At 38.9% G+C, this 13,327-nt stretch overlaps 2 protein-coding genes across 2 annotated transcripts in view; both read left to right on the forward strand.

Moving 5' to 3' along the window:
- The first annotated feature begins 601 nt into the window (after positions 1 to 601).
- Positions 602 to 1,666, forward strand: LOC124292324 (variant surface antigen E-like). The gene has a single exon (XM_046729393.1). It carries the CDS (start codon positions 602 to 604, stop codon positions 1,664 to 1,666), a length of 1,065 nt encoding a protein of 354 aa, XP_046585349.1.
- A 7,960-nt stretch (positions 1,667 to 9,626) lies between these two features.
- The window catches only part of LOC124292325 (carbohydrate sulfotransferase 15-like), a 45,394-nt gene continuing 41,693 nt past the window's right edge, over positions 9,627 to 13,327 (forward strand). Inside the window, exon 1 of the mRNA XM_046729395.1 lies at positions 9,627 to 9,810. Coding sequence (XP_046585351.1) covers positions 9,627 to 9,810 — 184 coding nt within the window. The remainder of the gene's footprint in view (positions 9,811 to 13,327) is intronic.

Raw genomic sequence — 13,327 nt, forward strand, 5'->3', positions numbered from 1 at the left:
TTGGTCTGCAGGAAACAATCCTAAAGGCGAGATATGGTGCCCTGATGAACATTGAAATGTCGAGAAACTGCAGACTGCGACTCCACAGCCTATGGAGATGTTTCGATTGGCGGCACTCAGTCGTGTCATGATGATTTCCTCCTGTCCAGGCCAAAACGAATGACAAAATTAAACACAACGTTTGCCTTTCTGTAGTGATCGATAACGCATGGTTGTCCGCTTACTTGTAAGTGCATTTTGCTTTGCATGTTTTCTGGCCGCGATTTGGCGCTGAAGCTGTTTACAAGCACACAAAGATGCGTTTTGGGAAGAAATAGTATATTTGTATTGTGTTTTTCCGCAGCTACATGAGTCCAATATTCTCAAAATCACCTATGCGTTTTTTTTATTTAAAGAGTGTAGTTAGGGGCTGGTTGAAAGTAATTAACTTTATCGTTCTTTTGACTTTGAAATTTAGGACGTTCTATGGAGAGGATTTAGAAAAGGGAGTTGGTGAGTTGCTTCTGTTTTTGGAATGATGTTACTCATTCCTGGTTTAATGTATTGTATTTACAAATGTTCTGTTTTAAATTTCTGGCACAAATAGCAGTCCAATCAAAGTATGGAAACAGACAAAGGAATGGAGTGTACCCAGCTCTGCACATCTGAGTTGGAAAACTCCATAATGATGGGACAAGCAAACCTGGGGAAGAAGACTCAAGATGCCCTGGACATGGCACATCGAAACCAAATCAGCCCTGATCATCGGACGGAAGAGATGAGACGAAGCAACTCTCAATCACGCACTGATGCTGAAACACACGTTTCAAAAGGAATGAAAACAGAAGAAGTTGTACCAAATGAAACTGCAACTGCAACCCCACGTGGCTCTGCAACACACATTGCTGTCGTGAAGGATTCAAAGAGTAAGCTTATTGGAACGGGGAATGGAAGCAAAAAAGAAACAATACTGAACTCCTCTACACACTCCTCTGTCCTTAAACAAGATTCGAAGAATATGGGAACAGAAGGGGGACGTATTTTCTATACCAAATCCAGCTCAGCATCACACCGCAGGGGTCAGAACCAGGATTCAAAGAATAAGGGAACAGGTGCGATAAGACTAAATGAAACCACACCCAGCTCACCCAGTGAGCGAGCCATCGATGCCCTTAACCCGGATTCAAAGATTCAGGAGACAGGGAAAGGAAACATTTATCAAACCAAATCAGGCTTACGAACAAGCAACAGTGTCCTTAGCCAGGATCCGAAGAGAAAGGCAACAGGACCAAGAATAAAGAATGACAGGAAACCCAGCTCACCAACAGGCAGCAATGTCCAGGATCCACAGAGTAAGGCAACAGGAACAAGAATAAAGAATGACAACACACCCAGCTCACCAACAGGCAGCAATGTCCAGGATCCAAAGAGTGAGGGAACAGGATCAAGAATAAAGCATGACAACACACCCAGCTCACCAACAGGCAGCAATGTCCAGGATCCAAAGAGTGAGGGAACAGGATCAAGAATAAAGAATGACAACACACCCAGCTCACCAACAGGCAGCAATGTCCAGGATGCAAAGAGTGAGGGAACAGGATCAAGAATAAAGAATGACAACACACCCAGCTCACCAACAGGCAGCAATGTCCAGGATCCAAAGAGGAGGGAACAGGATCAAGAATAAAGAATGACAACACACCCAGCTCACCAACAGGCAGCAATGTCCAGGATCCAAAGAGTGAGGGAACAGGATCAAGAATAAAGAATGACAACACACCCAGCTCACCAACAGGCAGCAATGTCCAGGATCCAAAGAGTGAGGGAACAGGGAAGGGAAGAACGGATGCATCTAACACCAAACCTTCGCAGGGCATCGGTTTACAAAGTCGTGACTCAACGGGACAGGAAACAAGTCATTCCGGAATCAATACGGCTGTACTTAAGAAGCCATCCTCTAAGTTGGATCTGAATACGTCAAATACAAGGGAACAGACAAAATCACAACCCAGTGTCAATATGCAACCAAAAAGAGTAAATGGAAAGAAGACTGGAGATGGTGACATCACTCAAAAGGAACGAAACGTTCGTGCAAGTAAGTTGTGGAATATCAGATTCTAGATGGAGTTTGGACTACAACATTATAGTCTGGTTATATGATATAACGTGTAGGTTTTTCTGCAGGATAAAACGGTATCTGAATATATTAATATGCAAATACAGGTCGGTACTACTTTTAGTGTTTACAACCTCGCCGAGCATTTCCTCGAGCTTGAACCATCGAAAATATGGAGACATCATTGCTGCATTTTTTTATTAAAACATACCAATAGTTTAATTTTTATAATTTTGAGGAACTAAGGAGATATAAATTGCAGAGCAATTTAGCAACTTGGGTCCTTTACAAAAAATGTTTGAATTGGCCGACATATATGCCTTGACTCATATTATCGATGTGTGCAGATAAATTACTACATTTTATAATGTTATGACCAGCTGCTGACAGGATAAACGCACATACGAGACGTCTGATCGACAAGGGTTGAGCGGGCCTATAAACTGCCGAGATATACAAATACCAGCGTGTGTAGGCAGTTGTTGCTTTGCCAGGTTGTAGTTAGGACACTGTCTAAAAACAGGTTTCAGTTGGAACTATATTGACTATTGTCACTGTCCTTGTGACGTCATCTAATTTAACGCGGACATTGGCCACTTCCAGAGCTTGCGATATATATGGCAGGTGTTTCGACGGCAGAACATAAGAATGGCATTTGATGAAGAGGTCATTATCTGTATGGGCTGGGGCAGCAAATATTCTGTACTGGGTATATAGTCAATGCATTTAGTACGCCAAGGCTCGCTTCACGTTGATTTCTACTCAAGTAGAGGATATGAAAATCACCACCCAAAGAGTAAGTGAATGGGGTTTTACGCCTCTTTTGGCAATATTCCAGAAATATCACGACAGGTTTACTTGGAAATGGGCTTCACACATTGTACCCATGTGGGGAATCGAACCTTGGCCTTAAGCGTGACGAGCGACTGCTTTAACCACTAGGCTACCCCACCGCCCGTTTCACAAATGAAAGCAGTATCGGTAAAAGCAACCAAATGTCGTGCATGTCAACACAATTACTACAATGGCACAATGGTGGTAGGGTTAAAAATACATTCCCGTCACTCTATTTCTGCTTGTAAGTTGCAATTTAATTGGTCCATCAACGTCTGCGATTTCATTGATTGCAGACCCGTGAAGATCCGAGCTAGAATAGGTCTTCAGCAACCCATGCTTGCCACAAAAGGCGACTATGCTTGTCGTAAGAGGCGACTAACGGGATCGGATGGTCAGGCTCGCTGACTTGGTTGACACATGTCATCGGTTCCCAATTGCGCAGATCGATGATCATGCTGCTGATCACTGGATTGTCTGGTCCAGACTCAATTATTGACAGACCTCCGCCATATAGCTGCAATGTTGCTGAGTGCGGCGTAAAACTAACTCACTCACTCACTCATTGATTGCAAGTCACGCTTCCCAGTAACAAGGACATTCGTTATAACCACTGCTTTGACCAGTCCAGGCTCAATTAATATTAGCCATCCAACAAAGCTTGGGAAATGAAGCCTTTACGCGCCTAATCATGCACTCAACGATGACACTCGTTGTTAAAACGTCAGTAATTTAAACCAATTGTCAAGGCAAGTTCAATATAAGCAAATCAACACTTGGCATTGTATAGTCTTCTGTCCATTTGCCAAATGTTGACCTTCAGTGTCCATTGATTTGGTGACATTGGTTCTTCGAGTTGTATCATAAAATTACTTATTGAATACATTGTTTTAAAAGGTCGACTGGGTTATGAGAAGCTGTCGGCGGGGAAGACAACGTTTAATGTCAAAAAGTATGCTGTAAAGAAGACGTGGGGGGAAGCTCTGGAACAGTGTCATTCTGATGGAGGAACACTTGTGAATATAAACAATCGTTTGAAGAACCGATCACTAACAAAAAAATATGCTTTCTTTAGTAAGTGTGAATTTACCTGGGTTTTTTATCCGTGGACATATATTTTCAGCCATGCAATATACTGGCAACACGTACCTTACAACAAACACACAACACACACATGCACGCACGCAATCGAACAAATACATGCATACTTAGTACTGGACTATCGTATTTTCGGACGTTTGTGTATTCAGTCTCATAAAGACCCCTAGCCTAAGTTTGTTTATCATCAAAAACTGTTCCACTGGAGACATTGCTTGTGTGAGATCACACGATATTTCTCAGGAGATGTCAGTTTGACAGTAGATTTTATACAATGCCCTGACAATGCTATGACGTCATGAACTTGATGCCGTCACAAAGCCATGACATCGCTACACTGCAACTCTATTGGTAGTACAATGTTCAGATATGTACATTTTTCATTGAGAACCAATGAGGACTGATTTTTTATGCTAAATAGAATCTTACCCTCGTGTCTACTGATATCATTTATATGAACACTCGTTGATAAAAGTACAAATATTTGTAGCTTTATCAACTAGTGTTGATATAATTCATATCAGTAGACACGAGGGTGAGATTATCTATATATTTCCATAATAATATTTACGGATATAATTTTTTTGCACTATTTAACTGTGGCGGTTCGCTCTATTGACATCAATAAGTGCACAAGTACGGCTTGGATAATTGAAGAAGTGACTTCAGGTGACTATGAGCCAGCATGAATTGTTGGAATATGTTTGTACAGTTGCTAGCAACAACTACAACAAGGGTGAAAAGGTTACATTTTCAAATATATATTTTAGATAATCAACGCAAACCCGAAGAACAAAATTCAGCATTTGCGTACATTTTAGCCTCATCCATTATGTAAGGTTATTAGTGGACAAGGGAATTACCTGATGACGCTGATAACAAGGTCCCTTTTGTCTGAATTCCTTTGACGACAAAAAGTCAGAAACATTATATCGTGTCATAAAGTGTTGGCATAACAATTTACAGGAATATACAAAAATAACTATAATAACTAAATTATTCTTTAAATTGAAATACCACTACGTTTAGATTGTTAATGTGCAAGCTTTTGGGTACAGAATGACATTTTCATTATTTCCAGCTGACATGTTTTGGATGTTGAATTACCGTACATATTTTTGCAACAACATTTGTCTAATTTCAGAGTCCCACTGGATTGGTTTGAAGGATCTCTATGACAACAATACATTCTTCTGGACTGATGAGTCACCTCTGACATTCAGCAAATGGCAAACTGATCAACCAAGTCATACAGGTACAGGAGGGAAGGAGAACTGTGCTGATCTTTCTGTAAGCTTTGTTAATGGACAGGGCTGGAACGACCAACCATGTGATACATTATATCAGTTCATTTGTGAAATATAACTTGGTTTATATCTTTATCATTTTACACCTTTAACGGTCGCAAAAATGTCGTGGATGACATTTTATGAAATATATGGTACTAGGGACATAGACTGTCCCTTCATCCTGTCTGGAAAATATAATAATGGGGTCTCTCGTCTGTTGGACTGGACCTAGGAGCATATTTAAACGTCATCGCGGTTTTTTGAAAGGTATATTTCAATATTTTTCCAAATGATTCATGGAGACTAAGACAGGGAACAACAGTATAACAACATGATGTTTTACTGAACCTGAACAATGGAGTGAGTGAGTGAGTGTGTTATTATTTAACGTCACATCGGCAATATTTCAGCCATATCGTGACGAGAACATTTGAGATTGAAATAGAATATATATAGATAATATAAAACCTGTCCACGAAGGACAGTAAAAATACTAGATAATCACATATATGAATATAAAACTAGTGAACAAAGCTAAAACATTCTAATTCAAGAAGACAATACAATATAAAAACGGGCTATAGATCGCCAGCAACTGAAGATAGATCACCATACTAGGAACCATGGGGACTAAATTTACTTTCGCTACCTGCATGGACCCTACTTGGATTTACATCAGCCCTTCAGCCATTGGCGACAGAAGAGAAATCTAGCCATAAATTAAAAGCACACATATTCTACGATTAAAAACTTGGCAAGCCTATATTTGCTTTGAAAGTTTTTGGGACTTACGTACCCTCCTGAACAATGGAACTTACATTTCCAAAGTCCTACAAGCTTACAAACTGGTACATCTGATAGTCGGTTCTTTCAATATCAGAATCGTTTATATATATATTTAAATATGAATGGCCAATATGTATGAGTGTTTTTGGTCAGGTAGAAATATATACTGGATACAGATTAATTCATCATGTTTATTGTTTCAAGGCCAAATGACCCATTGTTAATGTAAATATATACAGAAAGAAATACATATGCGTGTTACAATTTTTGTAGATGGATCGTAAAGATATTATATAAGCATTTACCTAATAAAAGCAAAGCATTTGTATCATTTGAATTCAGTAAATGTTTAAGATTATCCGGACGTATGTTACATTGTAAAGAGACAGTTAATTCCATACTGTAAAGAGACAGTTAATTCCATACGGAGACTATTATGGACACTGATAACATATATGATTCTCGTCTTCTAATACATTACGCAGGGAGGGCATTTAGCATCATCATTTTCAGTATTACACAAACCTTTTCTAACTTTTTGTTATCTTAAACGATTAAAATTTGTTCTAAATAGAAGTAATTACCTTCTGTATTTTTGGTTTCTCACTGCATTAATAAATAACTCTTAATTAAATACGGTTTTAATGGATGAATAAAAACATAATGATTTCTTTTCTAATAATTCGGAATGACTGTTTTGATTTTAACAGTCAATGACTCTTTGAGTAAACATTATATAAAATTATACAACACCTTGAGACAGCCACACACGGCCAAACCCGAACGTGAATAACAATTCATTTATGTGGGTTGTCCAATTTTTTACTTAAGAGTTACTCAAATTGTGTTTTCAGTCCGTAGGTATTCTAAACATGCTGAAGAATAATACTGTGACTCGTGTAAGGGTTGATTTCGGTCGAGGTTGCCGTGCCAGTTTACCATGCTGGTGAAACCATTAGAACGGTAGTGTCAACAAACATAGGTCGCCCAATGGCTTCGATTTACGTCCAAAACTGAATACTTTGGGTTCGACATTGGGCCGAACAAAAAGCATCTTTCCTGGAGATAATTTTTTGTACTTCAAACAGGGAGGGAGAGTGTACACAAATAAATGTGTGCTTTACCTTGAAAATATAATTACAAATGTAACCTTTGTTACAGTACACCAAATGTAGTAATTTGGTGCTTTATTCTGAGAGTTTGGGTTCGAATCCCAGACGAGGCCCCACCCAAACATAAACTGAGGGGAAAACAAAATGGGATCACATGAAAACATTCGTGTTCCCTTATTTTTCTCCAGGTTTCTTCACAAGCTATGCGATACAAAGCTTATGAGGAAACCTTAGAAAAAAAAATAAAGGAACACTTGACCTTTCAAGTGTTCCCTTATTTGTTTCCCTCAGTATATTACTGGAATGTGTAATGTACTAAGAAAGTGTGACCCAGATGTACCATTGGTAACACTGTGTATCAGTTCAGGCTATCGTTGAAATCCTGGTGCAATATATGCTCTGCTTTGACTATATGAAAGTAATCATTGATAAAATGCCCTGAGATATTCAGTAAATGTTTCAGTGAGAACCCTTCGAGTCTTTAGTCTTTTGTTTGCTTGTTGTTTAGCACCGCAATCAACAATATTTCAGCTATATGGCTAAGTAAATAATCGAGTCTGGACCAGACAATCCAGTGACCAACAGCATGACTATAGCTCTACGCAATTGGGATACGATATGTCAACCAAGTCAGCGAGCTCGACCACCCGATCCCAATTCCTGTCACGACAAGCATGGGTTGCTAATTCGAGTGATAGGTCCACATACAAAATGTATGGTCTTTCTTAAATATACGAACGTTTTCAAGTTGTTGCAGAGTGAGTTACTTCCATGATTTTAGGCTTAGATTTCCTAAATACAACAAAATGTTGTCATGGATATTCAGTCTTGTACTTTAACTATTCAAAATGGTTCTACAATTGATCCATTGAGGGTAAATGATACTCTGTTACCACCTGTTAGTGTTCAACAATCAGTCCTCAAGGAATTCGAACATATTCCTGCTCGCTCATTGACAAAACCACAATTCCTTCTTCATCAAAAGAAAATTACTCAGCTCTCTAATTCAAACAAGTATCGACGAGTCACCCTTCGGTTACAATGCCTTTCCAGGGCAAGCTGGCTGGCCGTTTCCCTCGCATTCTCGGTCGCACGTGAGGTTCATGCACGTGATGTCCTTCACATATGAAAGAGGTGAGGTGGAATAGGGTTTAACGTCGTACTTGGGAATATTTTGTGTGTATGTGTGGCTGCTTGTACTAGCCCAGACTGGTTTTATAGTGCTAGTTTACTGAGATACCATGCCACATTTAAGCATGAATACCCACACAGATACATTATACTGAGTCTGAGCTGACGAGTCCTTGTTGTACCCATTAATGCCGAGCGCCATCAGGGACCAACAAGTACCATGTTTTAACGTGTTTTGGTATGCCGCAGCCGGGGATCGAACTCGCGACCTCCTGCTCCCCAGGCGGACGCTCTAACCACTACACCACGGAGGCGGTTCTATGAAAGAGGGTTACGTACCCTAGTTCTCTGTCGCATATATGCCATAAAACCTCTATAACCCTGTGGGTAAATTTCAAGGCCATTTAAGGGAATCAAAATCATCTGCCTCAACAAACATTTCGAACGCCTCCACAAACAAAGATTAGCTGTCCACTGTTCGAAAACAAGCAGGTCCCCCAACCACCACAATAATACAAAAAACCGAACACACACCAAATAAGCACATGCACACCTTCAATACAATCAACAGAACAGAACTTTCATTACACTCAGTGGGATACTCGGCATATGAGGTATGATATGATATGATATGATATTTATATAGCGCACATATCCACGCAACTAGTACATGCTCAAGATGCTTGAGTGGTCCATTGATCAACGGATATTTTTTTCTGGCATTCTTTTAACCAACTCAACTCCCTGGGGAGTATTCAACTCATGCAGCTGGTTAGGCGCAGCGAGTTATCACACAGCCTCATCCTCACGAGGTACCCACCCAACTTGGTGAACTGGGACACAGTTCTCAGTATTTTGTCCAATGATACTGCACGTTACTATACCCGCAAGTAGGTGCCTGCACGTGTTCGTATGTCCACCATCTGGTCACCTACCGTCGGATGAGTGGGTTCTTTTAAGTGCACATTGCTGTGTACTGCACACTAAGGGTTGTGACAACACTGAAAGATCAAGTAATGTTAGCTCCAAGGTTTTTACACCCGATCACAAGTGGGGATCGATGCAGGCATCTCTCGCTTACTAGCTCGGCGCCTTAGAAAGCTCGCCCACCATGCCCCCGTATAAATATACAGTAGAGAGTACATGGGTTTACAAGGAAGATTGTACAGTTTTCATGATAATACTACAAAATATAACACTAATTCGTTTACAGTTAAACAATTCGTTAAATCTTAAAACATTGGGTTTTTTAACATAATGCCTTAGGACATAAGCTTTCCGATGGTGTTTGAAGAAAGGACAGAGAAAAATGGAGTGAAATTCATCGCCAACATCACGCGTGTCCCAGAGGTTACACATTCTTTCTTCGAGTGGAATTTTGTGCCACCTACCTACTTCTATAGGTCAACGATGGCAGGAAGTTCTATACAAGAGAAATTGAAAAGCCAAGAAGAAAGGGATATATGTGAGATATTTTTCAAAGACAAGTTCAGATTTGAATAAACGATACATGGTACCCTTAGAAGAATTCGAATTCTCTGTGCGTCAAGTTTGGGTTGCTATATCATGTAACCGTGAGGAGATAATAGTTTTAATTTAATTGGAAAAACAGCTTGTTGACTAAACCAGTAGAAGCTATAGCCAGTTTCATTAAAAACGGCTTCCACGGATTTTATCCATTTTTGGTTGCTATTGTTTATACAGGCTTCTTTATATAACATTTGGTATAAAATTCTTGACACCTTTTGTTCTTTACCAGATATGAGTCTAGCCCAGAGACATACCGTACGACATTTGATAGAGTTAATTAGGGGTACCCTTCCAAGTTCTCCATAAAGAATATATAATGGCGTGCTTCTCCTAACGGGGAGTAGTGTGTGTAAAAAGTTAACATGAACGAATTCTATAGACTTACAGTTTTCAAACCCCCAGATTTCGAAGCTATAACAGAATTGGCTTAACCATGGCATCAGAGAGATATAGTTGCCATTTTATTGATTGGTTAAATGCTGGTATGCGACCTTTCCGCAGAACGAAATACATTGCTTTAGTGGCAAATTCGGGCGTTTATAGAGGGTTTGAAAGAATTATTGTTTGTAAAATGGATTCCAAGATACCTATAATCTTTGACATATTCGATGGTTGTACCATTTAATTGTTTACTCATATTTCTTTTTGTACCGCCAAAAACTAAAAATGTTGTTTTGTTAAAGTTGATGGCTCATGTCCATGTTTTACAGTAAAAGGTAAATGCGTCAAACATCATTTGCAAATTGTGATGGTTGAATGCTAATAATACTGTTTCGTCGGCATAAAGAAGCGCAAATAACACGATGGACACATCTAACAGTCCGCCGAGAGACTTAGACTCAACAGAATTTTGAGAAAGTAAAAACAGTTCCAAAACACTCAATCGACATGAATTTCAACCTTAAAACAAAACACTTCCCCAAACCACAGGTTAAGTCTATATAAGGTTCATAATCCTCAACCATCTTCCCACCAAAGTGCTATAATGACTCTGCCAACGTTTCAAACAAATCTGGCTTTATGACAATATACTCCTATGGAGGTAATCTACATTGATGGTGCTAGTCTACAAACCAGGGAACCCCCATAATAGCCATAAATGGTGGAGTTCTAAATTTCATTCACGCTTTCTTCAAAGACAGGGACATAACACTAAAATCCAACACATACAGCTACCCACTTGAGGACGGCACACCAGAAGGAGGAGCCTATCATCTACCCTCTTTAACTTCATGATAGGCAACATATTCATAAAACAAGCCAAAATCTCTCAGATTTCTCTTTAAAATCAATTTAAGTGGCAGAAACTAATTTTTTTAAATAGTAACTGACATACAAAACTGGGCCTCTTAAGTGGGCCTCACGCTTAAAGTAGCAAATTTAACCCCCAAATACTATTTATTACAAAAAACAGTCACGACACAACGGTCACAGCATGTGAACACGATGCCAACTTAATTAGAGCAATCAGTGGTTTCGGTTTTGGAGCCTGACAAACACACTCTCTTAAATATAACATATACAAAACATTAGTACAATCAAAACTAGGTTACCCCGCTCTGGTCCCAAACTCCATCTCCACCTCAGATAATGCTAAAAGTATATTCCATACATAAAGTCCTCCATTCAATAAAACAAATCTTAAACAAGCACTCCAAAACCAAACCAGACATAATAAATGACAGTATCGACTTAAAATCCCTATCGCAATACTATGGATACCCAGTCACTCTCACATACCTGGTAATTACTTCGCGGAACTGGCAGCCAAAACAGCGCCACAAAATCCCTCACCACAACACAAGCAAACCGAATAGAGACATTAGTTAAACAGAACACAAAAATTCAAGTTTCTTTTATTAAAAACTGCAAATCCCCATGGATAAAATCCCTTTATTACAACGGACCCATTGCAAAGTGCCAAAATTTCTCTTCTATGACCCTTCTGGACTAAATAATGTCTGGAACACACAGTGGAATCGTACTTACATGAACTTAAAACTATCTCACAGATAGATGCGGTGAAGATTTACGTCTCACTCAACTACACAGCTCTGCCCAAATATTGAAACCTTCAAAAAGATTCAACCCCTAAAACCCACCAAAAATATACACAACCATTTCATAAATCATATAAGCTTGTTAGGGTGATAACTCAAGAAATGATGGATTTTGTTCAAATTTGGTACCAAGGTGTCGTGGCGAGATTCACCGACACCAGTTGAATTTAGTGACCTGGAGATAATTTGCAAGGTCACAGCAAAAACCTCAGGGTTTTACCAACATAAAGATTGTTAGCGCGAAAAAAATTAATATATGCTTATCCACTTTTATATCAAGGTGTATTTGGCGGGATTTCCCCTACACCAGTTAATTGGGGAACTTGTGTTCATTTTGAGTTCACCGCGAAAATTGTATTGTTTTGCATACGAGTAACTTTTTAGTGCGAAAACACAAGAAAGAATTAATATATTCTGCTTAAAAGTAGTACCAAAATGTGTTATGAGTATCGTCTAACGCTTGTCGAATTCAATGATCTTCGGATAATTTTCAAGGTCACAGCGAGTATTCTTGCGATATCGCCCAAACTAATGGATGGAATTTATTCGCATTTTGTATCCGATAAGTTTCGGTATAGTTTAGATTATTAGTACGGTCACGCAGAAGATTATTGCGATATTCAGATATTGACATGTGGCGGGGTTAATAGCTGTGTTTGTGACAAAAAACCTTTTCATTACGGATTTTCAAAATGGTGTGTGAAATTGGTTTTTATAATTTCATGTTAGTTCTACCAGCTGTGAAATCATTCGTGACACGTCTTAAAACTACCAGAGATTATTTGTGTTTGTTTTGAATATTAAAGTTAATAGTTTTTCATTATGGATTCATGTTCACTGTTGACGCAAGGGCACATTTCACGAGCAACAGCTTTCAATATTTTAATGTTAAATCTATTATATTTTGAAGTTCTTCATGGCATATCCAAAAATAACAGGATATTGTTTGTTTACGCTTTGAAAAGTACGTTTATTCTTCTTCATTTTGGAATTATTTTCAATGTTGACATTAGTTTCACAGCCCAAATACAACAAAGAAATCAACGGGTGACATTAACCTCAAAGAATGATGATAACAATGCTTATAACCAACGAAGGGTCATATGTTTTCATACGACATGCACCCAGTAAAATATCACTTTGACATGTTAAGAAGCCGCTTTCTAAATACAATGATGCCGGTGAGCCTGCCTGTTTTGGAAAGTAGATTATCGCGTAATTTCCTCAATTAAAGACTTCGGTAAAGAATCGAAAATTATATTCGTGACCATATCCTACTATGTTAACGACCTAAATGCCGGCATATTTCTTGATCTGGTTCAGAAAATACCAAGATATAGGCAGTTGTGTCGTAAACATGATAAGACAAGGGCACTCATATTTATCTTGTAT

This window comes from Haliotis rubra, unplaced genomic scaffold (assembly GCF_003918875.1).
Source record: "Haliotis rubra isolate DU_JTF1 unplaced genomic scaffold, ASM391887v1 Scf513, whole genome shotgun sequence".
Classification (NCBI taxonomy): domain Eukaryota; kingdom Metazoa; phylum Mollusca; class Gastropoda; order Lepetellida; family Haliotidae; genus Haliotis; species Haliotis rubra.